The sequence below is a fragment of the Acipenser ruthenus genome, chromosome 46 (assembly GCF_902713425.1).
Source record: "Acipenser ruthenus chromosome 46, fAciRut3.2 maternal haplotype, whole genome shotgun sequence".
NCBI classification, from domain to species: domain Eukaryota; kingdom Metazoa; phylum Chordata; class Actinopteri; order Acipenseriformes; family Acipenseridae; genus Acipenser; species Acipenser ruthenus.
Genome location: NC_081234.1, coordinates 5,056,173 through 5,080,164, shown reverse-complemented (window position 1 = coordinate 5,080,164; position 23,992 = coordinate 5,056,173). Strand labels below are relative to the sequence as shown.

The following is a 23,992-nucleotide window of genomic DNA, read 5'->3' as shown; positions in this document are numbered from 1 at the left end:
GGAAGGTGGATGCACTGTGGGTATGTATTTAAGGGAGGTGGATGCACTGTGGATATGTATTTAAGGAAGGTGGATGCACTGTGGATATGTATTTAAGGGAGGTGGATGCACTGTGGATATGTATTTAAGGGAGGTGGATGCACTGTGGATATGTATTTAAGGGAGGTGGATGCACTGTGGATTTGTATTTAAGGGAGGTGGATGCACTGTGGATATGTATTTAAGGGAGGTGGATGCACTGTGGATATGTATTTAAGGAAGGTGGATGCACTGTGGATATGTATTTAAGGAAGGTGGATGCACTGTGGATTTGTATTTAAGGAAGGTGGATGCACTGTGGATATGTATTTAAGGGAGGTGGATGCACTGTGGATATGTATTTAAGGGAGGTGGATGCACTGTGGATATGTATTTAAGGGAGGTGGATGCACTGTGGATTTGTATTTAAGGAAGGTGGATGCACTGTGGATATGTATTTAAGGGAGGTGGATGCACTGTGGATATGTATTTAAGGGAGGTGGATGCACTGTGGATTTGTATTTAAGGAAGGTGGATGCACTGTGGATATGTATTTAAGGGAGGTGGATGCACTGTGGATATGTATTTAAGGAAGGTGGATGCACTGTGGATATGTATTTAAGGAAGGTGGATGCACTGTGGATATGTATTTAAGGAAGGTGGATGCACTGTGGATATGTATTTAAGGAAGGTGGATGCACTGTGGATATGTATTTAAGGAAGGTGGATGCACTGTGGATATGTATTTAAGGGAGGTGGATGCACTGTGGATATGTATTTAAGGGAGGTGGATGCACTGTGGATATGTATTTAAGGGAGGTGGATGCACTGTGGATTTGTATTTAAGGAAGGTGGATGCACTGTGGATATGTATTTAAGGGAGGTGGATGCACTGTGGATATGTATTTAAGGGAGGTGGATGCACTGTGGATATGTATTTAAGGGAGGTGGATGCACTGTGGATATGTATTTAAGGAATATCTTTGGCAATGCCTTATTTTAAAACAGGAAGCAACATCACCACTGAAAGCTGTCTGAGTAAAAAACTAATGCTGAATTACTGCAGAGTAATGATTGTCATATTCATGAATTGATGTAGTGCTCCCAAACCCATGAAGGGATGGTGTTACCTGTGCAACAGAGAGAGGGGGAGAAAGATCAGGGCCAGATGCAGCACCTGCAAGTAGGTAACCTGCATGGAGCACTGCATGAAGCCACGTTACTCCATAAAGTAAATAAAAAAAATAAAAAATAAATGTTGCAGTGTGGCAAAGCGCCCCGCCCGTGTGCATTTGTGTTATGTGTATGTATGTATGCGTGCGTATGTTAATGTTGGTGTATAGATTGGTACACGGGATATAAACGGGTCTGTGTTTCACGTGTGTTTAAAGTGTAGATTTGTATTTAGGCACGAGGAGAGCACAAATCACTTCACGTGCTGGTTAAATGTAATATGTGAGCACGGGGTTGCACAGAATTAATTCACGTGCTGGGATTCAAGTGAATAATTAATTAGTCATTGAATCCCAGCACAATAGTATATATAGACGCACATTTCTTGCACTCAGGGTTAGGTGTTCAGAGAGTGGAGAACGGGTGAGAGAGAAGGAGTAAATCATTAAGATCGTAAAAATAAAGATAAGTTTGTTTGTACTCACCGTGTTTGTTCGTCTCCGTTTCACCTGTGTGTTAGTGTTTAGTCGTTTTGTATGTCTGTTTATTTTGGCGCAAGTGCCGTGTCCCGTGTTTTTGTGCTGTTTGAAACCTTTTATTTTGTTAATAAACGCTGAGTGCAGCCATTGCACTCAGCTCATCACAACCATTGTCTGTGTCTGTGAATTCCTGCTTCTGGTCTGACGCCACCCACTCCGGCCGTCTTTGTGACACGTGGTGTCATCGTGGGATAATAGCGCCTCCAAGCGTCAGACCAGGAGAGGGGGTTTTGTGAAAAAAAAATAAAAAAAAATAAAGCGAGGATGGGAAGAAAGAGCTGCAGGAAGCAGCAGAAGCAGCAGCAGCAGCAACAACAACAGCTGCAGCCCTCATCCTGCATGCCGGGCTGGGAGGAGGACAGCCACAACGGGGCAGTAGCCACCCCTCTACCCCCACTGCCACCGGGTTCCCCACCGTCCCGGGAAATATGGGACTGGCTGGTGCACCCCGAGGGGAACTTCGCCAGTGACCTCCCCATGGTTATTCACGCACTGCAGATGCGAGATGGGAAACGATGGGAGGACTGGGAGCAACAGCACAACCCGGCATCCGTTCGTGACCTCACCATTGTGGTGCTGGGTTACCTAGCTGCAGACATGGGAGGGATGCCTTCCAGTGAGCAAGAGGGAGAGGAGCGGTCGCTGCCCTCTCCAGTACCTGAGCGGGAGGAGCCTGAGCGTCCACAGCCCGAGTGGGAGGAGCCTGAGCGTCCACAGCCCGAGTGGGAGGAGCCTGAGCGTCCACAGCCCGAGTGGGAGGAGCCTGAGCGTCCACAGCCCGAGTGGGAGGAGCCTGAGCGTCCACAGCCCGAGTGGGAGGAGCCTGAGCGTCCACAGCCTGAGTGGGAGGAGCCTGAGCGTCCACAGCCCGAGTGGGAGGAGCCCGAGCGTCCTACGCCTGAGTGGGAGGAGCCCGAACGTCCTACGCCTGAGTGGGAGGAACCCGAACGTCCTACGCCTGAGTGGGGGGAACCCGAGTGTCCACAGCCCAAAAGGGAGGAGTCGGGGCGTCCACAGCCCAAAAGGGAGGAGGTCGAGGATGATGGCTGGGAGGTTTTTTTAAAGAACCTCGCAGCAGAGTTATGCCCTGGCTGTGGGGCTTATGGGCACACGTTAACCATATGCCCCACCCAGTATGAAGAGGAGGAACTAGCGCCCAGACGGGGGGACCGCGAGCGTCCAGCGCCCAGACGGGGGGACCGCGAGCGTCCAGCGCCCAGACGGGGGGACCGCGAGCGTCCAGCGCCCAGACGGGGGGACCGCGGGAATCCGAAGCCTGAGAGGCAGCTGTTCCCACCTTCACCAGCAGAGGAAGAATGCCTGCTGGTTTCCCCAGCACAACCAGCAGAGGAAGAATGCCTGCTGGTTTCCCCAGCACAACCAGCAGAGGTAGAATGCCTGCTGGTTTCCCCTTCAGAGGCAGAGCCGCACCAGTCCGCTGCAAGAGAGGCAGAGCAGCACCAGTCCCCTGAAAAAGGGGGAGACTACACGCTGCTCCCACCTCCATCGGCAGGAGACTACACGCTGCTCCCACCTTCACCGGCAGGAGCAGAGCAGCCGGAGCTGCCTCTGCCTCCGCCGCCTCCACCGGAAGGAGCAGAGCAGCAGGAGCTGCCTCTGCCACTTCCAGGAGCAGAGGAGCAGGAGCTGCCTCTGCCTCCGCCACCTACATCGGCAGGAGCAGAGCAGCCGGAGCTGCCTCTGCCTCCGCCACCTACACCGGCAGGAGCAGAGGAGCAGGAGCTGCCTCTGCCACTTCCAGGAGCAGAGGAGCTGCCTCTGCCTCTGCCTCTGCCACTGCCAGAAGCAGAACAGCAGGAGCTGTCTCTGCTTCCCATACCTCCACCACGGGGAGTACGGTGGCCGGAGCCCCAGAAAGGGGAGCTGTCGGCCACAAAGAAGGGGGAGGAGGTCTGGAGACCACCAACCCCAGCAGCAGTTTCGCTGCCGGAGATCGTGAGGGAGGTCAGGAGACCTGCTCCCACTGCAGCAGTTTCGCTGCCGGAGATCGTGGGGGAGGTCTGGAGACCTGCTCCCACTGCAGCAGTTTCGCTGCCAGCAGTACTGTGGTCGGAGCCCCACCAAAGGGAGCTACCGGCTACAAAGAAGGGGGACGAGGTCTGGAGACCACTTTCCCCAGCAGCAGTTTCGCTGCAGGAGTTCTTGTGGCCGGAGCCCCACAGGAGGGAGCTGCCGGCTACGAAGAAGGGGGAGGTCGGGGGACCACCTGCCCCCGCAGCTTTTTCGCTGCAGGACGGGACCAACAGGCTGTCAGCCGTGCCACTACCGGCAGGGGTGCTGACAGCATGGCCAGCCATGGGCCCACTGAAGCCTCCCTTCCCAGCCCGAGACTTTGTCCTGGACTGCTGGATTTTTAAGGGGGGAGGTGGCCGTTGAGGCCATGTGTGCTGCGCACAAGGGGGGGTATATGTGGCAAAGCGCCCCGCCCCTGTGTGCATTTGTGTTATGTGTATGTATGTATGCGTGCGTATGTTAATGTTGGTGTATAGATTGGTACACGGGATATAAACGGGTCTGTGTTTCACGTGTGTTTAAAGTGTAGATTTGTATTTAGGCACGAGGAGAGCACAAATCACTTCACGTGCTGGTTAAATGTAATATGTGAGCACGGGGTTGCACAGAATTAATTCACGTGCTGGGATTCAAGTGAATAATTAATTAGTAATTGAATCCCAGCACAATAGTATATATAGACGCACATTTCTTGCACTCAGGGTTAGGTGTTCAGAGAGTGGAGAACGGGTGAGAGAGAAGGAGTAAATCATTAAGATCGTAAAAGTAAAGATAAGTTTGTTTGTACTCACCGTGTTTGTTCGTCTCCGTTTCACCTGTGTGTTAGTGTTTAGTCGTTTTGTATGTCTGTTTATTTTGGCGCAAGTGCCGTGTCCCGTGTTTTTGTGCTGTTTGAAACCTTTTATTTTGTTAATAAACGCTGAGTGCAGCCATTGCACTCAGCTCATCACAACCATTGTCTGTGTCTGTGAATTCCTGCTTCTGGTCTGACGCCACCCACTCCGGCCGTCTTTGTGACATGCAGTCATTTAAAAAATGATGGATTTGATATAGTGGATTGATGTTCTGGATTTGTACCCATTTTCTTTCCAAATCTTTTTTGGGGGTCCAATTATACCCCATTACTGCTGCATGTCTATAATGTTCTTTTGCTGCTGATGGAAGGTTAAACCAAGACAATGACGTCTTTTACCCTAAATAAATTCGACATCCCTAAAACACAAAAAGCATCCAATTCTCAGTGTTATCACCACACTGACCTGTTAAACAGGGGCTGATGTATAAAGTCCACTGCTTCCGAGTGCAGGACTGTCATGCAGTACTTGGGAATGATCTGTGGACCTACAGTAGCATGCAGGAATTAACAGTAGGAACATGATGAAAGGCTAGTACAAGGATGCTTTCGAGCAACAGTCCAGGAAACACACTGGTATTTTACATAAAAGGGGTAAATAAATTATAAACAACAACAACAACATAGTCCATACCAAATTCACTATGTCTTAGTTACGCGGTTATACTTACATGTTTTGCAGCGAGTAGAAGGAACTTCCTCCTCTTCATTGCTTGTCGTTTGTTCTGCTGGGTTTTCTTCTTTCACATCAACTATTTCTACTTGAACAATCTGGAGAGATTCCAGTGGAGAGGTGCGATGTTCCTCCTGCATGGACTCCAGATCTTGGCCCTCCTCTTCAGCAGAAGAGCAGGTATCCTGTTCTTTAATGTGCACACTGCCCAGTAGAGCAGAATCGCCGCTGCACTGCTCAGACTCGGGGTCTAGCTCCGGGGCCTCCTCTTTAATATGGACAGCTCTCAGTTCAGGGTCTTCCTCTCGTACAGACGTCTGCTCTGTTACCCGCTTCGGAATGCAAAAGCACTCTTCCTCTATAACCTCTTCCTTAATGTAAACAGGTTCCATCTTCAAACTTTCCTTCGTATCCATGACAACCAATATTTCGTCAGTCTGTGTTAAAAAAAAGACAAATGTACAATTAGGATAGGAAGGCCCTCTCCGATATCTTCCTGGATTCGGGTCAGTTCATTTGGAATGTAAGTGATGTATTTAACAGAACGGTCAGTGCATTGCACAGCTCAGCACTTTCAGGAATTCTGGACATTAAAAGCAAGTTACAGCTCTGAACATGACCGTCTATTTGCTGTTTACCTCGAGTATGTAGCACTGCACGTCTACTCAGAACCTATTTCATTTGACGTACATTAAAGTGCTACAGAAGCTCCTGCAATGTTTACAAGAAACACATTACTTTACCTTTGCTGTATCCCATGTTGTCCATATCGCAGGATTATTACTTGTTTAAACATATTCCCCAATTGTTTTTTTTTTTTTTTTTTTTCACACATCATAGGTAAATCAACTAGGGGATTACTTGTATTCAACCAGGGTTCATACACTTATGCAAGTGTCATTTCCAGCAATTTCTAGGCCCACCACACAAATCAAAAAATACATTAAAAAAATAGTGTATTGCACATAAATTCAAAACACAGGACTCAAAACACAGTACTAAATTTTAAGTATGCACATTCCAGTTAAGCCAATTAAAATACCCCATCCAAATCAATGCAATCCAAAAATGTACATTAATTCGAGATGTTGTAGGATTTAACAATTAGCTTCTGCATGTATATTTTACACCGAAGTTCAGCCGGATATTGCCACTTTATGTGTTAATTATGTGTTAAATATGGCTGGTAGTACAGAGGAATTTATATATTCACCCGGGTACCATGATAAAGAGGCTTGCGTTTCTACACAGGTAAGCTTGTGAAATGAACATGAGTGCAGTATTCCAATCACAATACTGCACAGTTCTGTAGGTAACAGATACAAATAATGCCTGTTTATGTCAATGCATATACTATAAGCTAACTCAGTCAAACTTACCTAGCTACAGTATTACTTACCGATGATACAAAAGCATACAAGTGAAAATAGGGTATTAAAATAATGCATTCATAAAAGAATAATCAATTAAAAAATACTAAACTGTATAAATATAGATAATAAAAAAATATTGTTATTAAAGAATGTTTAAAAAAAAAGTAAAATCTGAAAGATTTCATTTTACAAAAGGAAGTTGCTTATAACCATATACAACCAGTTAAGTGCTGTTGATTTATTAATCCAACACAAGGGAAAGCATTTAAATAAATAAACAAACTACCATACTTCCAGCACTTTTGTGATGCAGCATGTGCACATGTAAAACAAGTCAAATAAAATAAACTGACAGAATTCATGCACAGACATTGCATGCAAGTCTCCATCTAGATTACAGATATAACGAGAATACTTTTCATAGCAAGACGCAACTTTGTTCCACAATTGTCAAGGCTTATCCAGGCCAATCCAAAAAAACAATTAAAATGTAAGGCTTTTCAAGACCTTGAATATTACCAGGAGAAAATCAAGACTTTTCAAATTTTTCCAAGTCCTGTATTAACCCTGTTCAACGTTCGCCAGGAGAAAGAATATTTCTTCTAAATGTTGCAGTGCATCCAGTTCTGCTCCCTCCTGCAACAGTGCCTGTGCTCGGATTGAAATGAGTGGTGTATTGTGGGAACAAAAAACAAGCATCGTTGCAGGAGGGAGCGTGATGGGGATACACTATGATTCTTAGAACATTTTTATTTTCTCCTAGCGAACGCTCACGAGTAAATGTTGAGAAATGTATTGCCAGTTCATTTATGAGCCTGCTGTCTTCTCTTAATTTTCGCTGTGTTCTCTGCTCCTGGTCTCTGTTCTGTGCTTAAAACATTAGAGTTTTAAGACTTCCCTAACCCTTTTCTTCTGGATAAAGAGATTCAGCTCTCTATTCACAACTCATACCTTTAGCCCTGGGGTTGTTCTAGCTGCTCTTCACCGGACTCTCTCCGTGTTGTTTTTGTAATGCAGATTCCAGATGTGAACACAGTGTTTTATGTGCGGCCTGATTACACAACCTTGTCCTAACCCTCCCATGATCTGTACTTTACACTTTTGACTACGCAGCCAAGCATTCTGTTTACTGTGTTGATTGCCTCCCACACTGCCTAGCTGACAGTGCAGAGTACCACAACACCAAGGTCTTTCCTGTGACAATGCTTTAATTTGTCATGTTTCAGCCCAGTTCTATGCAGTCTAAATACCTTTGATTTCCAGGACCGCCTCATACGTATTACCCACTCCCCCAGCTCTGTGCTATCTGCACATCCCACTCCCCCAGCTCTGTGCTGTCTGCACATCCCACTCCCGCAGCTCTGTGCTGTCTGCACATCCCACTCCCCCAGCTCTGTGCTGTCTGCACATCCCACTCCCGCAGCTCTGTGCTATCTACACATCCCACTCCCCCAGCTCTGTGCTGTCTGCACATCCCACTCCCGCAGCTCTGTGCTGTCTGCACATCCCACTCCCGCAGCTCTGTGCTATCTGCACATCCCACTCCCGCAGCTCTGTGCTATCTGCACATCCCACTCCCGCAGCTCTGTGCTGTCTGCACATCCCACTCCCCCAGCTCTGTGCTGTCTGCACATCCCACTCCCCCAGCTCTGTGCTGTCTACACATCCCACTCCCCCAGCTCTGTGCTGTCTGCACATCCCACTCCCCCAGCTCTGTGCTGTCTGCACATCCCAATCCCCCAGCTCTGTGCTGTCTGCACATCCCACTCCCGCAGCTCTCTGCTGTCTGCACACCCCACTCCCGCAGCTCTCTGCTGTCTGCACACCCCAGTCCCGCAGCTCTGTGCTGTCTGCACACCCCACTCCCGCAGCTCTGCGCTGTCTGCACACCCCACTCCCGCAGCTCTGCGCTGTCTGCACATCCCACTCCCGCAGCTCTGCGCTGTCTGCACATCCCACTCCCGCAGCTCTGCGCTGTCTGCACATCCCACTCCCGCAGCTCTGCGCTGTCTGCACATCCCACTCCCGCAGCTCTGCGCTATCTGCACATCCCACTCCCCCAGCTCTGCGCTGTCTGCACATCCCACTCCCGCAGCTCTGCGCTGTCTGCACATCCCACTCCCGCAGCTCTGCGCTGTCTGCACATCCCACTCCCCCAGCTCTGTGCTGTCTGCACATCCCACTCCCGCAGCTCTGTGCTGTCTGCACATCCCACTCCCGCAGCACTGTGCTGTCTGCACATCCCACTCCCGCAGCTCTGCGCTGTCTGCACATCCCACTCCCGCAGCTCTGCGCTGTCTGCACATCCCACTCCCCCAGCACTGTGCTGTCTGCACATCCCACTCCCGCAGCTCTGCGCTGTCTGCACATCCCACTCCCGCAGCTCTGCGCTGTCTGCACATCCCACTCCCCCAGCTCTGCGCTGTCTGCACATCCCACTCCCCCAGCTCTGCGCTATCTGCACATCCCACTCCCCCAGCTCTGCGCTATCTGCACATCCCACTCCCGCAGCTCTGCGCTATCTGCACATCCCACTCCCGCAGCTCTGTGCTATCTGCACATCCCACTCCCGCAGCTCTGTGCTATCTGCACATCCCACTCCCGCAGCTCTGTGCTATCTGCACATCCCACTCCCCCAGCTCTTTGCTATCTGCACATCCCACTCCCGCAGCTCTGTGCTATCTACACATCCCACTCCCGCAGCTCTGTGCTGTCTGCACATCCCACTCCCGCAGCTCTGTGCTGTCTGCACATCCCACTCCCGCAGCTCTGTGCTGTCTGCACATCCCACTCCCGCAGCTATGTGCTATCTGCACATCCCAATCCCCCAGCTCTGTGCTGTCTGCACATCCCACTCCCCCAGCTCTGTGCTGTCTGCACATCCCACTCCCGCAGCTCTGCGCTATCTGCACATCCCACTCATGCAGCACCGTGCTATCTGCACATCCCACTCCCGCAGCTCTGCGCTGTCTGCACATCCCACTCCTGCAGCTCTGTGCTATCTGCACATCCCACTCCTGCAGCACCGTGCTATCTGCACATCCCACTCCCGCAGCTCTGTGCTGTCTGCACATCCCATTCCCCCAGCTCTGTGCTATCTTCAAAACCCACTCCCGCAGCTCTGTGCTATCTGCACAATTTAAAAGACTGCTGGTTATCTCCCTATTTAGGACATTTATGTACTGTAGATAATAAGGGGTCCCAGCACTGAGCCCATGGTCCCAAATAAAAGTTACTCCCCATAAGCACTCCATGTCCTATGTTTTAACTACCACCATAATCTAAAAATGGGCAGGGAAGAGTGGGAGTAGTTGAGCACATTTCTTTCATTCCAACATTGTGGTCACAGAAATTGTCTGAACATAAAACTTCAGGTGAGACAGCAAAAATGCTTGCCAGCCCCGGTGTTTATTCTGGGCCAGTGCTTACGATAAACAGCCACAACATCGGAGAAGACGTTATTAGCAGGCATGCTGTGTTACTACTTATCATGGGAGCGGGTGCCTAGAGAATACGCTGTTAAAGAGTAAGTAGTGATTTCCAAAAGATATAGTGTTCCACGTCACCATGTGCCGCTACAACTGTTTAAATAACGTACCTGTCATTTCTCTTTTCATTATTCACATCCTGACAACTTTACATGTATGTTTAAAAAAAAAAAAACATAAGTGCTCTGTCTTTTCTGTTCCATACCATATACCATAATGGATCATTATTGCTGTGTTACCTGTTTGACAATGTGGGTACTAATCCTTACACTAGAGCGGACATTTTGGAAAGCGCTTTGAAACAGACTGTGGCAAGATGGCTTGCGGGTGACGTCAGATCAGGGAGGAGACACACAGTACTGGGGTATGGAAGTGCTGAAGCGCATGTTTAATAATTAATGAAGATTTAAACAAACCAAACAAAACACTTATACAAAACAAAACGGCACAGTGGCCACAACTAACAGACATGGAACAAAACAAGTATCGTGCTGGTCTAAACTAACAGACAAACAGACACGGCACAAATCAAGCATTGTGCTGGTCTAAACCAACAAGAGCAGCAGTTGTTGTATTTCTGGTTTCTTTTGCTTTACCTCCTGACTCTCGTTCCACCTCTGAACACACTCACCCCGTTCAGCCAAAGCTGCTTGTTTTTATATTGTGGTTGAGGGATTAACTGGCTATCAATTACCTAGTTTATCCCTTGACCACATTCAGCACAGAGTTTCTCATATATGCTTGGTCAACAGCCAGTTTGTCAATAATCACTTGCTGTTGACCACGCATTCTCTGATTTTATCTGGATATGGCATTTTAACCCCATACAGGCTGTAAACAATAATAACAAAACATTGTGTTTATAACACACCAAACCATACAGTAAAACACTAATATAAAATAATACAAAATACACACAGGGGCAGGGTGTACTCCGTCACACAGACTTTAAAGTTGTAAGTGTAAAGTTGTCAGGATATTAATAGTGAAAAGAAAAATGACAGGCAACTTACTTAAACAGTTGTAGCAACACGTGGGGACGTGGAACACTATTTTTCGGAGCCCCGTTACTTACTCTTTAAAGCCTGCATTAACACTAAACAGAAGGAACAGCACCCTACCGAAGTGCTGTGCACAGTATGAACTGTATTTAGATAAACCTCCAGCAGCAGCACATTCAAAAAACCTTCTTTTAACTTTAACGTTTTGAAATTCCTGAAAATCTCTGGGTCTTATATTTAAAATAAATTAACTTTTTAATGTCAACTGCAAACTACAGTAAGTGATGATCCGGCAATGATTACATATTAAAGCTGGGTTTATAGTTGCCAGTAGTGTTATTAAAATACCACTAATCATTTCTGATTGCATATTTTACACTTCTGACATTGTCTCTTCTAAAAACAAATTCTTTAGGACAAGAAAAAAACCCTACTGGCTCATTCGCAAACAGTTTGAATGCTGACATAACAGAGTTCTCAAGTACAAACATTTGGCAAATGAAGCAGGTCCTGGTCTATCATTCACTACACTGTGTTCAGCAGTGTGTCCTTGATTCTGCCCTGCAATATCTACACATTCACGCTGTACCATCAGAAGCTGTTTCAGTAAATAGAAGCCAGCATATTCACAGGTTCCTTTCTGCTGTCTTGCACTATAGCAAAGGGTCCTGCTAAATGTCCTGGAGCGGGACCATTTGATTTCATTTTCATTTTGTACGTACCAAATGTCATGGTGGAATCTTTATTAATGCTTGAATTACAAACAGAATAATGAAATGATTCTAAAGAATGCTGCTAATTTGATTTATGTATACCTAAACCTTCTCTTATATATTCAGTAAATAAATAGTCTGGGATCTGAAAGGCAAGGACTGCAGTAAGTATGACAGAAGCAAGCACAGATCAAAACTTACAACTACAAATCGAACGGCAAACAGGTTTTAAAGGGGGAGGAAGCTTGTGTCCCTAATCATTCAGTAAAAACTCAGTAAAAGTAAAAGTTGTAAACAAACCGGACAGTAAACAAGGCTTTTGATACATGAATATGGAATCTTGTACCCAGGGTTTCCCCTGGGTTCTAAATTTTTGTAGTCACTAGTGACTAATACATTCTAAAAACATTAGTCACTCCAGATATTCAGTAGTCACTACTGGCGCACAGCTCAAGTCTTCAAGGGTGTTATGAATCCTGTTTTTTTATGTTATACCTTAAATCACTGTATTGACCAAAACAATTATTTAATTAAACCATTTTAATAATGCTCTACAGTTTAAATACATTGGTAATTTACAGCTGTAAAGCATTAAAACTCAAGAACCAGATTTTTTTGCCCTGAAAAGCTACATACAGACACAGAATGCATTATGAATTACTTATACCATGTATGTCTTTTTACAATAAAAAGAAAAAAAAAACACAGTGTTAGACTATTATATACAACCCATGGAAACAGAGTTTTGCAATAAGGCTGAAACTTTGCTGCTTGTTTTCTTTTTCTTTTATCTGACGCTTAGTTTGTTCTTTTTTTTCTGCTGTTCCGAATCCAAGTCTTCATTTTCTACAACTTGTTGTTCTGTTTGTTCTATTTCACTCTTGCTGAAAAACGAGTGGATTTTCTTCTGCGACATTTTACAGTATTGGCTAAAAGTTTTGTTTTTTTAATTCGCGCGCACAAGTTTACCGCAGTCATGTATTTATATTGATGATACTGATAGTTATAGAAAAGAAGGCAAAGAAAAGTTCACTATCCACGCATCTCTACAGCTGACCTCAATACAAAAACATATTACTGGCATTTTTAAATTATTGGTGACTAAAACGTACAGTACTGATGCTAATTAAAAAATAATAATAAAACGCTTACCTAGTATCAGTGTGATGGATGTCCCTGCTTGTTACCACACAAAACACTGATGAGGGCAGGGAAACTGGAGAGAGCTTCAGTCGCAAGACATTTTTGGCGTTTTTAATCTTGATGGTATTTCGTCTTGATCGCCCTTTGCTAGTAACGTACTGGTATTGAGCAAACAATCCACATTTTTTCACTGGATTGAAAGCCAAAAAACTCTTACTACGCTCAGACCAGACGTAACGGCATGTCAAACTAGACCGCATGGCAATACTGTTGATAATATTGTAGCATTCCCCATTGACTGACCCCACAGAGGCACTCCGGACCACATTGTTCAGGTTCAAAGAAATATTTATTGCCCTTTAACTGTTTACACTGTGCCAGCCCACTCTAACAGTGTACCGGAAAATCACAATTAGCTCAGCTCCGCCGGGGCTAACCCCGCGCACCCCTATATAATCATTCTCTTATCCCGCCCACGAGAGTCAATCCCCTATCATAGTCCCATATTAAACCCGCGAAAACACTCATGGGACCCCCACTTGTCAATCAAGACCCCCCTAATGTGCTATAGGCAGGCGGGTCCCTAATCCTGTTTCCCCTGTTTCTACAATGGAGGTGATAGCACGTTACACTGCCCCCCTCTCAGACACATTCGTCCCCGAATATGTTAAAATTACATCCCTAGCCAGAGGGGGGGTCCCCAAAATAAACCACCCTGTGACTCCCGAACCCACCTGGTCTTAACACTCCCCCTAACCTAACTATTTACAATGACAACTTCCCCTAACTCCCCAGGTCCTCCACCGCTGAGGTTGTCAACCTCGTCCTGGGTAACCATGGTGGCTGGGGAACCCAGCCGACAGCAGAAAGGGCAGTCCGTGTGGGCCCTTGTGGCCCTCCTCGGTCTGTGTGGGGCAGCAGGAACCCTCGGCGGTTGAGGCTCACCCACTGGAGAGTAGGGCCACTCTTCTGTTGTGGGCAGCAGGTCTGGTTCGTTGGCCTCCTCCCCTGGAGCAGCGTTCGGCGTACACTCCGGGTGGGGGTCACAGGGGTCTGAAACCGTAGCCCTGGGAGAAAGAGGAACAGTGACAGGCTCCTGGAAAAGGACAGGCAGGTCAAGAGGGGGATCTTCCCGCTCAGACAGGGGCACCTGCGTCTCATTCTCTTTAGGCTCTCCAGGACGATAGGGTGCCAGCCGGTCCTGATGAAGGATGACCTTTCGCCGTCTTCCCTTAAGCTGCACCCAGTAGACAACGTCTGAGAGCCTTTCCAGCACGGCACAGGGGCCCTCCCAGGCGCTGGTGAGCTTTGGGCTCCTGCCCCTGATCCTGCGCGGCGAGTAGACCCACACCTTATCCCCAGGTTGAAAGTGGGTCTCTCGGGCACGGATGTCATACTGCCGCTTCTGCCGGTTAGACTCCCCTCTTACATGGCGGCGGGCAAACCGGTGGATTTTATCCATGCGGTCCTGCAATTGGTGTAGGTATTCCGGACCTGGCCCATTGCCATTTTCATTCCCAGGTGGTCGGCCATAAAGCAACTCTGTGGGTGTCCTGAGCTCTCTGCCAAACATAATGGCAGCTGGGGTGCACCCTGTGGTATGGTGGACCGCTGTCCTATATGCCATGAGTAGGAGAGGGAGGTGGGTGTCCCAGTCACGCTGGTGCTGCTCCACAAACAAAGATAGTTGAACTTCCAAGGTACGGTTGTATCGCTCCACCATGCCATCGCTCTGGGGGTGCAGTGCCGTGGTGTGCGTCTTCTGTATCCGCAGAAGCTTGCAGACCTCCCGGAAGATCTCAGATTCAAAATTTCGTCCCTGGTCACTATGGAGCTCACTTGGGACGCCAAATCGGGAGAAGAACTGTCCCACGAGGACCTCAGCCACCACTACAGCCTCTTGGTTGGGTAGGGCGTAGGCTTCAGGCCACTTAGAGAAATAGTCCATGGCGATCAATATAAATCGGTTGCCGCTCTCCGTTGTGGGCAGGGGGCCAAGAACATCGATGGCGACTCTCTCCATGGGCTCACCTACATTATACTGGTGCATTGGGGCTCGCGCTCTGTGTTGGGGCCCTTTTCGCGCTGTGCAGGCGTCACAGCGACGGCACCAGCTCTCCACATCCCTCCTGCAGCGGACCCAATAAAACCGTTGGCGCACCCGGAGCAGCGTCTTGGTAACGCCAAAGTGGCCAGCTGTGGGCAGGTCATGTGCAACTCTCAAGATGGAGGACTGGATGGCACTGGGTGCCACCAACTGCCACATGGTGCGGTCTCCTGCCGGCGTCTGCCACTTCCGGTATAACACGTCTTCCTTCATCTCCAGGTGGTCCCATTGAGCCCATAGAGCCTTCACCAACGCTCCGTGCGGGGCAACCTCCTCCCAAGTAGGCCGTTGGTCTGCTCGCTTCCACCCCAGCAGTGGTGCAATGTCCCCATCTTCTTGCTGCAGTTTGGCCAGCTGCTCCCACGTCCACTCTTCTGGTTCCCACCCTGTTGTCTCCCTGATGGCATGGACCCGACAAGCCTCACTTTCCGTCTCCTCCCTTCGGTCACAGTATTTGCACTCTGCCTCTAGGCAGGGGCGCCGAGACAAGGCATCAGCATTGCTGTGGTGACGGCCTGGGCGATGCAACACTTGGAAGTCGTATTGTTGCAGCTTCTCCAGCCATCGAGCCATCTGGCCCTCCGGGTTACGAAAGCTCATTAGCCACTGGAGTGAGGCATGGTCTGTCCTTGCCACGAAGGATTGCCCGTACAGATAGGGGTGGAAATGCTCTACCGCCTTTACCAGAGCCAGAAGCTCCCGCCGTGTCACGCAGTAATTTCGTTCTGGTTTGTTAAGTGTTTGACTGTAGAAAGCCACCACTTTCTCCCCATTCTCGGTCTCCTGGGAGAGCACTGCCCCCACTCCCTGGTCGCTGGCATCGGTGTCCAAGATGAAGGTGCAGCCTGGGATGGGGTAGGCTAAGACTGGGGTCGTGCAGAGGGCTTGCTTTAAAGACTCGAAGGCCTTCTCGCACTCCTCCGTCCAAACAAAACTCTGCTTGGCCTCTGTAAGCCTATGCAATGGCCGCGCCACTGTGGCAAACCCCCGGACAAACCGTCGGTAATAGGACGTGAATCCCAGGAAGCTGCGCAACTGATGAACATTCTTGGGCCGTGGCCACTTCCGGACCGCGTCCACTTTCCCAGGGTCAGTAGAGATCCCTTCTCCGCTCACAACATGGCCTAGAAACGGGGTCTTCCTTTGGAAGAGATTGCACTTGGCTGGGTGAAGTTTCAGCCCAGCGCTCCGTAGGCGTTCCAATACCAGTCGCAGGTGCTTCATTTCCTCTTCCACCGTCCTTGCGTGGACCAGGATATCGTCTAGATAGACGAGGCACACAGTCTTGGGAAGGCCATCAAGGACTCGCTCCATCAATCGCTCGAAGGTCGCCGGGGCATTGCAGAGCCCGAATGGCATGACAGTAAACTGCCACAGCCCTTGGCCCGTACTGAATGCTGTCTTTGGCCGTGATGCTGGCTCCACCTCCACCTGCCAGTACCCGCTCTTCAAGTCTAGAGTGGAGAACCACTGGGACCCGGCCAAAGCATCCAGGGTGTCGTCAATGCGGGGAATGGGGTAAGAATCCTTCGTTGTGACCTCATTAAGGCGGCGGTAATCAACACAAAACCGCTTGGTGCCGTCCTTCTTGTCTGCTAACACCACCGGGGATGCCCATGGGCTGTCCGAAGGCTCAATTACTCCTGTCTCCCGCATCTCCCGTATGAGACGCTCGGTCTCCTCACGGCGGGCCCAGGGCATGCGTCGTGGAGGCTGTCGAATCGGGGTGGAGTGGCCAGTGTCGATGCAGTGCTGGACCCAATCTGTGCGCCCTTTGTCACCCTTCCCTTGGGGAAAGGCATCCCAAAACTCCTCCACCAGACAGTACATGGCTCTCTGCTCCTCCCTATCCAGGCAGAGACTTCCCCGGTGGCACATCTCAAGCATTGCCTGTGTCATGCGCCCAGAGGCGCTCGGCTGCAGTGACTCCCATTGTTGCTTCACCAATCCAACATGGAACTGCTGACCCCGGGGCCCCAAGATCAGCCTGTCCTGGCTAAGATCCAGGCAGCTTCGGGTGGCACGCAGGAAGTCAAGGCCCAGGATCAGGTCATCCTCCACTTCAGCAATCCAGGCCTCATGCCTAACGGACATCGTTCCCAGCTCAAACTTCAAGGTCACAGCTCCCAGCACTGGAGCTGGTTCACCGGTTGCCGTCAACAGCTCACCATCCACCGGCCGGAGCTTTTTCCTCCATTCCTGTCCTCCCCTGTCCAGGACATCAGCCCTCACAATGGTCACCGAGGCACCGGTGTCGATGAGACCCTGGCAGTAAGTGTCTTCCACACAGCACCCGATGCGGAGATGGCGCGCCCGTCCCAGCTGGCAGACCTCTAAAGTTGGACCCCTCCTCGCGGTGCCCCGCCTCGGTGTGAGGTCGGCTCCGGGGATGTCTTGGCGGCCCACCTTGCATTCCTTGGGGATAGACCTGGCCTGAACCCGCTGCATCTGGCTCCATTTTGGGGCACTAGGAGACTGCCTACCTGAAAGTGCTGCCGCTATCGTCGACCCACAGGGCTTGCTCTTTTGCCTTGTCCTATTTGTGGTCTTCAAACCAGTGTTGGATGCTGTATTGGTTGCAGACTGTCCCCTGTTATCCTTTGGCCGTGAGGGAACCGTTTTGTTACGTCCAGGGGGTGCTGTTTTGGGGGCCTTTTGAGGGGTTGTAAGAGCCAGGTTCCGCCCCACGATCCTAGCTCCCCTCAGTTTCCCGACAGCTTCCCCGCATTGCCATGGCCCCCCACTGGCCCACCATACCTCTTTGGGCAGTTGCGAGCCATGTGGTCTTGACAGCCACACACCCAGCAAACCAGTCTCCGGCCCCGAGTGGGTATGTGACCCGCTCCGTCTTCTTCCATGCAGGACATCACCGCCCTCACTGTCTCTCTCAGCCCACCCTGACTCTGGCTGTATGGCTCAGGTGACCAGTCCTGTATCCACCCAGTCCCGGGATAGGTGGCTGGCAGGTGGTATGGCAGCATGGCCGGCTGGTAACTCACAGATGGCCCCTGGAGTGGTGCTGCTGCGGGCTGATAGCTTGGCATGGTGAGTGGAGTCATAACGGGCATGCTGGATTGACAGGGGATATGCTCGCTCCCAAGTGCAGGTAATTGTGGAGTCACGTTTCTGCTGTAAAAGGCATTCACATTATTGATAGCACTCACTGGGGTTGTGTTTACATCAAACGTGGCCACAGGCTGGACTTCTGGCTGTCGATTTGGTGTAAAACCTACATTTGTAATAAAGGGGGCGCTGTGGAGTGCATGGGGTAGCAAACCCATCTGTGGGGCATTGGGGTTCCTGCCTGTAATATTTAATCCCATTTGGGGCGTCCAGGCAATGCTCTGAGGGCTGGTGTACAAGCTCACATTCCTCATATTACTGACTGTTGGATTATCCATAGAGAAAACAGGCTGCTTTACATTGCCCCTCATAAAAATGGCGTCGCTTTTGACCTCATTGCCCCTCATCCGGTACCTGTCCTGTGAGGACTCAACCACAGCTGCGGTAGCAGTTACGTCACTTCCTGTGAAGGCGGGTCTTTCAGTAGCACATATGCCCAACGTGGAGGGCGACACGTTAGTTTCGAACACTTGCGGTTTCATTACTGTATGCGCATTTTTCTCAGCCCAAAACACAGTCTCGACCTGAAGCGCAGCTAGCAAGGCTTCTCTCAGTGTTTTAGGCGATTTCAGCTTAACTTGTATGCGCAGATCGGCATAGTCTAAACCTTCTATGAATTGTTCCGTCACAATCTGTTCTTGCAATTCCGACCCCGACCCAGGATACGCTATTCTGAAAAGACGTTCAAGGTCTCCAGCAAACCCCGGCAATGTCTCGCCCACCTCTCTCTTTCTTGCTCTTAACTGCATCCTAGCAATCGCTACTTGCTGTTCTACCCCGTATCTCAGCGCGAGAGCCTGGCAGAGTGCTATAAAGTTACAGCGCTGTTGTGTAGCTACCGTGGCCAGAATATTCATGGCTTCCCCTTTCAAACTCGTAGCCAAGTATGCACCTTTATCCTCCTCGGTCCAGTTATTTAGCTGGCTGACAATTTCGAACTGGGTGATATACGTCTCCCAACTGGACTTACCATCATAAGTTGGTGGTTTTTGTCTCAGTGATGGCTGTGGAGGAATTTCTGCCGCGCTGTTTCTTACTTGGAGGCAGCCCGTCGGACTTCGGAGGCCCGGTTCCACTTTCACCTCTCGCAACTCATGGCCGTGCGGAGCGGGGTTGAATACATGTCCCGTTTCTGACACCATTGTAGCATTCCCCATTGACTGACCCCACAGAGGCACTCCGGACCACATTGTTCAGGTTCAAAGAAATATTTATTGCCCTTTAACTGTTTACACTGTGCCAGCCCACTCTAACAGTGTACCGGAAAATCACAATTAGCTCAGCTCCGCCGGGGCTAACCCCGCGCACCCCTATATAATCATTCTCTTATCCCGCCCACGAGAGTCAATCCCCTATCATAGTCCCATATTAAACCCGCGAAAACACTCATGGGACCCCCACTTGTCAATCAAGACCCCCCTAATGTGCTATAGGCAGGCGGGTCCCTAATCCTGTTTCCCCTGTTTCTACAATGGAGGTGATAGCACGTTACAATATGATAAACGCGTATATCTGCTTTAGGTTAAACGATAGGCGTGTTACACAGAACACTACAAATAAAACGTCAAATATACACTATGTATTTCGCTGGTTTTGTGGATTTGCTATATTTTTATTTATTTTAATACTGCACATAATTATATAGTTTAGAAAATGCTACTTACCAAAACCATGCTGCACGTGAACTGTATTACATAATAATTTCCTTTATTCCGATTCCAGTGGTGTTTTCTCAATGCAAGGTGTATTGTAGGCATATAGTGCCGTTTTATCATGCTCGATAGGCCTACTGGCGAAATGGTCAAGAGGCAGTTGGTGCTTAACACATACGGAATAATTTTGGCCCTGAATTTTAGCATTTTTGGTCATAGAAAAGATACATTTCACATATTTTATAACTTTACCGTCGGCTTTTTTATTAGTTAATGATGCGTTTTCGGTTCACAAATCTTCTGCACACAGTATTTTTAAGCACAATTATAATAACCTATATTTCAGCAGTCACTGCCGAAGCTTATTACTTATTCTCCCAGAAGTAATGGTCGGGTGTAACAGGGATACGAGATTATATTTGCGCCGGGCCATGTTGTTATTAACAAGCCTGATGTTGTCGTCCAAGCTTTACTGTGAAACTGACTGTAACCAGGGAGGGTGTGAGCGCATTCTACTGGACTGGAGAATAAAACATGGGAGTTTAATTATGAAAACGCAAGTGTAAACAAACACGTAAAAAGATTAGCCTGTCGTCAGACATGTCAAGGTAATACAAAATGCCTTCATATACTCCGTATCGGTATTGATTGCGTCTGGTCAGGGAAGGGGGACACACGGGCGCGTTAAGAGAATTTCAGCGGGATATTTTTTTATTTCAGCGGGGCATTGGCGCAATGGCGCGAACACTGCGGATGCAAAGGTTTGAGCAGAACTCTCTGTAATCGTGAAAGCGCAGCGGCAGAAGGTGTCAGGTTGCAAAGAATAATGTGAGGTTGAAAGCTACAGCAGCACCTAGTACAGCCTCATAAAGCGGTCTGGGTTACCATGGTAACTGACACGCAACATGAAACTGAGGCGCTGAATGGCTGATTGCATTTACGTCGCCTACCAAGCGATGAGAACGTTGCAGAGTCAATGAATCGATGAGGCCGAGGCGGATCTGATCAGCAGCAGTGACTCTGTGGTTTAGGCGATCCCTTCTTTTGAAGAAAGAGACGTCGTGTGTGACTTAACAAAAGGGATTTTTTGTATAGTACAAACAGAAACGATCGTCACTAGTGACGATTCCACAATTTTTTTTGTCGTCACTTTCAAAAAACATTCGCAAATTACGACAGTGACGAGCGACAGCGAAACCCCTGCTTGTACCTGTATGAATTACATTTAGGTGTGAACAAGATACTCAAGTACAGTGCATTGTACTTCTACTTAAACTACTGTTTAACAGATATGTATATGGATGTACATGGATACATCAGTCACACACAATGTTAAGAGTCATATTTGAGAATGTGTATTATTTTTGTAAAGAAACAGCTACAGTGCAGGGTCTATGCAGCTACAGAGCAGTTTAGATGAAGGACTAATAAGAAAAGGTCAAAAGACCATAGCAAACCCACAGCAATGGAATGCCAGGAAGGAAAGCATGCAGCTGCAAAAACTGTAAAATCATTTCAAGACTGAGAATTCATGCAAGTAGAGTTGCAGGAAAAATATATAACTACAGTTTATCTCGGGACAGAAAGTAGGATTTGACTGCTACTACCACCGGGTACCAGACCAAGGTGAGAGCTTCAACAAAACATCTCAGTCAATATTCAAGGCAGCAGAGTCCGGGTCTGCAACTAACATTACCTGGGCTGTAGATATCAGCCAGGAACCAGTGTGCAAGGACACCAGAAAACTCCAACAACCGGGACTCCAGAACTAGAGAGAAGAGGCAAACACCCCAAAAGAGATGCACCAGAACCACTGACAGATAAAGCCAGGGCTCCTTTCAAGTGCTGGAATCGCACTACTCCAGGGCACAACTGAATCGTTTACATCACATTTAAAAACAGATTTGTTTGAGTTGGCTTATTTGTGAGCAGGACTGATTGGCCAATGGCATTTTGAGTTTTTATTGTAAACTGCCACGGGATGCTCTACATGAAGAAGGCTATATAGAAGCAGCTGGATTGTTTAAAAGAAAGAATATCTCCTTCATTCAGTAACAGGCATTCTAACTGTAATTAACGTGGAACCGCAACAATTCTATAATACTGAAAAACAAATCTTGAAGTCCATCACGAAAGTGTCATGGACAGGAGAGGACATTTGTTTTTTTTTAATTGTTTTTAAATTAATTTTAAAAAAATGCATATGAATGAAATTATTTTTTGATGTACTGTTTATGTTCTGATCAGTTCTGTTTAATTTTTAAAATAGTTATTAAAATGTCAGATGACATTATGTACCTCAAAAGATACTGACTCTATTAAGTTACAAAAGCACCCCCAAATGAACGGTGGGCCCAAGGATATCTGACTATGAGTTGCCTTTCAGGTGATGAACACACAGGGCTAGAGCAGACAAATATATTACTAAACAGCATTCAGATGTGGTCTGTGAACATTTTACAAACTCGAACCCGAACCGAACACGCTAACCAGTGGAAGCAGAGCGAGTGGAATCTGCTGAAGCGAAGAACAGGACACAGCGCCTGCAATATTATACACAGCATAAAGAAAACACGCATGAAATAAAAGCAAAGTCGACTGGTGGCTTTGGAAAGAGGTTCTAAATGACACAGAAAAGCAATGTGTAGCTCCATTAGAACAAGATATTTTGCTAAGGAAGACTTACTCCACTTTATATACGTGCTGCAGTACAGTACATAGTGTCATCGTTGAAAAACACACTGATTTCACATTATCGGAATTGTGTATACTTTAAAAAAAAAATCACCATTTTATATCACGGTAGATTAAAACCGACAAGCTGTTGCGTAGGTTTGCAGCAATTTCTAAAATAAATGTTTACCTTAATAAACAGACAAAAAAAACCCAAACCTTTTTCAACGTACACAGCGGCTCACTTCTAGAGATCGCTGCCACTAGACTAGGAATATGACCAACCCACTGTATATGCGCATGCGCCGAACTGTGACCGTTTGTACTCCTTAGCATTATAAAGTTCTGGAAGCCTATTAGCTGAAAGTTTCTGGCAAAAGGAATCCGATTGGCTGAGCACCCGCCAGTCTCAGTAAGGTAGGTTGCAGCGGATTGTTGGCAGCACATTTATTAACTCCTTCAACACTGCAGTTTACAAACCAATCTATCTGACAAAGATATTGTTTTGAATGTGCCTAAAAAATAGAGTACTCATCACAGACAATCGAAGCGTGTTTGTTTTCATTATCAGTCTGTGTACTTTGATTTTGTTCAGTTTGAAGATGATTGTAGCGTCAGAAAAATGTGTTTCATGCACTGTTTTAATTTTGCCACAGAAAACCCCATTGGAATTGTTTTTTGTTTGCCCTAAAAATAGAAGCATAGTGGACATCTGAACCAGGGGACACCCCCTTTTAATGTACTATTTTAGTTTTCAATATCAGTCTATGTACTTTCTGTACGCTCAGTTTTTTTCTTTTTTTAAGTTTTATTTATGTGTAAAAGTTATCAAAATCTCCCATTGGAATGGATTGAATTGTTAGATTTTCCTGTTATTGAAGCACCACGGCAGACAAATAAGCACACTGACCCCACGTGTTTGTTTTACTGTTTATGTTAGTGATGTCCAAAGGGTCAGTGCAGTGTACCGAATGCAGTCCATCGATGCGCCCAGCAGGGGGATTAAGTGAGTTTGATCCACTTGCTTGAAATACCTTTGCTAATCCCAATTGTAGTATGCATACCAAAAATGTATTCGATCCATAGGCGGCACGAGAGTCTGTTCCACACTTTCCCTCCTGCCGTAAATTTTCGAATACCTATATGGAGCTCAGATTGGCGGGAAGACCGGACGTAAACCAGCCAAGCATTGTCTCCTTGAATGACAGTGAAATGCAACTAAATCCTGTATTAAGAACATAAGAAAGTTTACAAACGAGAGGAGGCCATTCAGCCCATCTTGCTCATTTGGTTGTTAGTAGCTTATTGATCCCAGAATCATATCAAGCAGCTTCTTGAAGGATCCCAGGGTGTCAGCTTCAACAACATTACTGGGGAGTTGGTTCCAGACCCTCACAATTCTCTGTGTAAAAAGTGCCTCCTATTTTCT

The 23,992-nt window shown here is 47.8% G+C and overlaps 1 protein-coding gene across 1 annotated transcript in view; it reads right to left on the bottom strand.

The window, feature by feature from the left end:
- LOC117970555 (zinc finger and SCAN domain-containing protein 2-like) overlaps nt 1-22,858 on the bottom strand; it is a 31,202-nt gene extending 8,344 nt beyond the window's left edge. Inside the window, exons 1-2 of the mRNA XM_059013585.1 lie at nt 22,783-22,858; nt 5,289-5,727 (exon numbers count right to left, since the gene is read on the bottom strand). Of these exons, the coding sequence (XP_058869568.1) occupies nt 5,289-5,706 (418 nt within the window). The 5' untranslated portion in view covers nt 5,707-5,727; nt 22,783-22,858. The remainder of the gene's footprint in view (nt 1-5,288; nt 5,728-22,782) is intronic.
- Nucleotides 22,859-23,992: the final 1,134 nt, after the last annotated feature.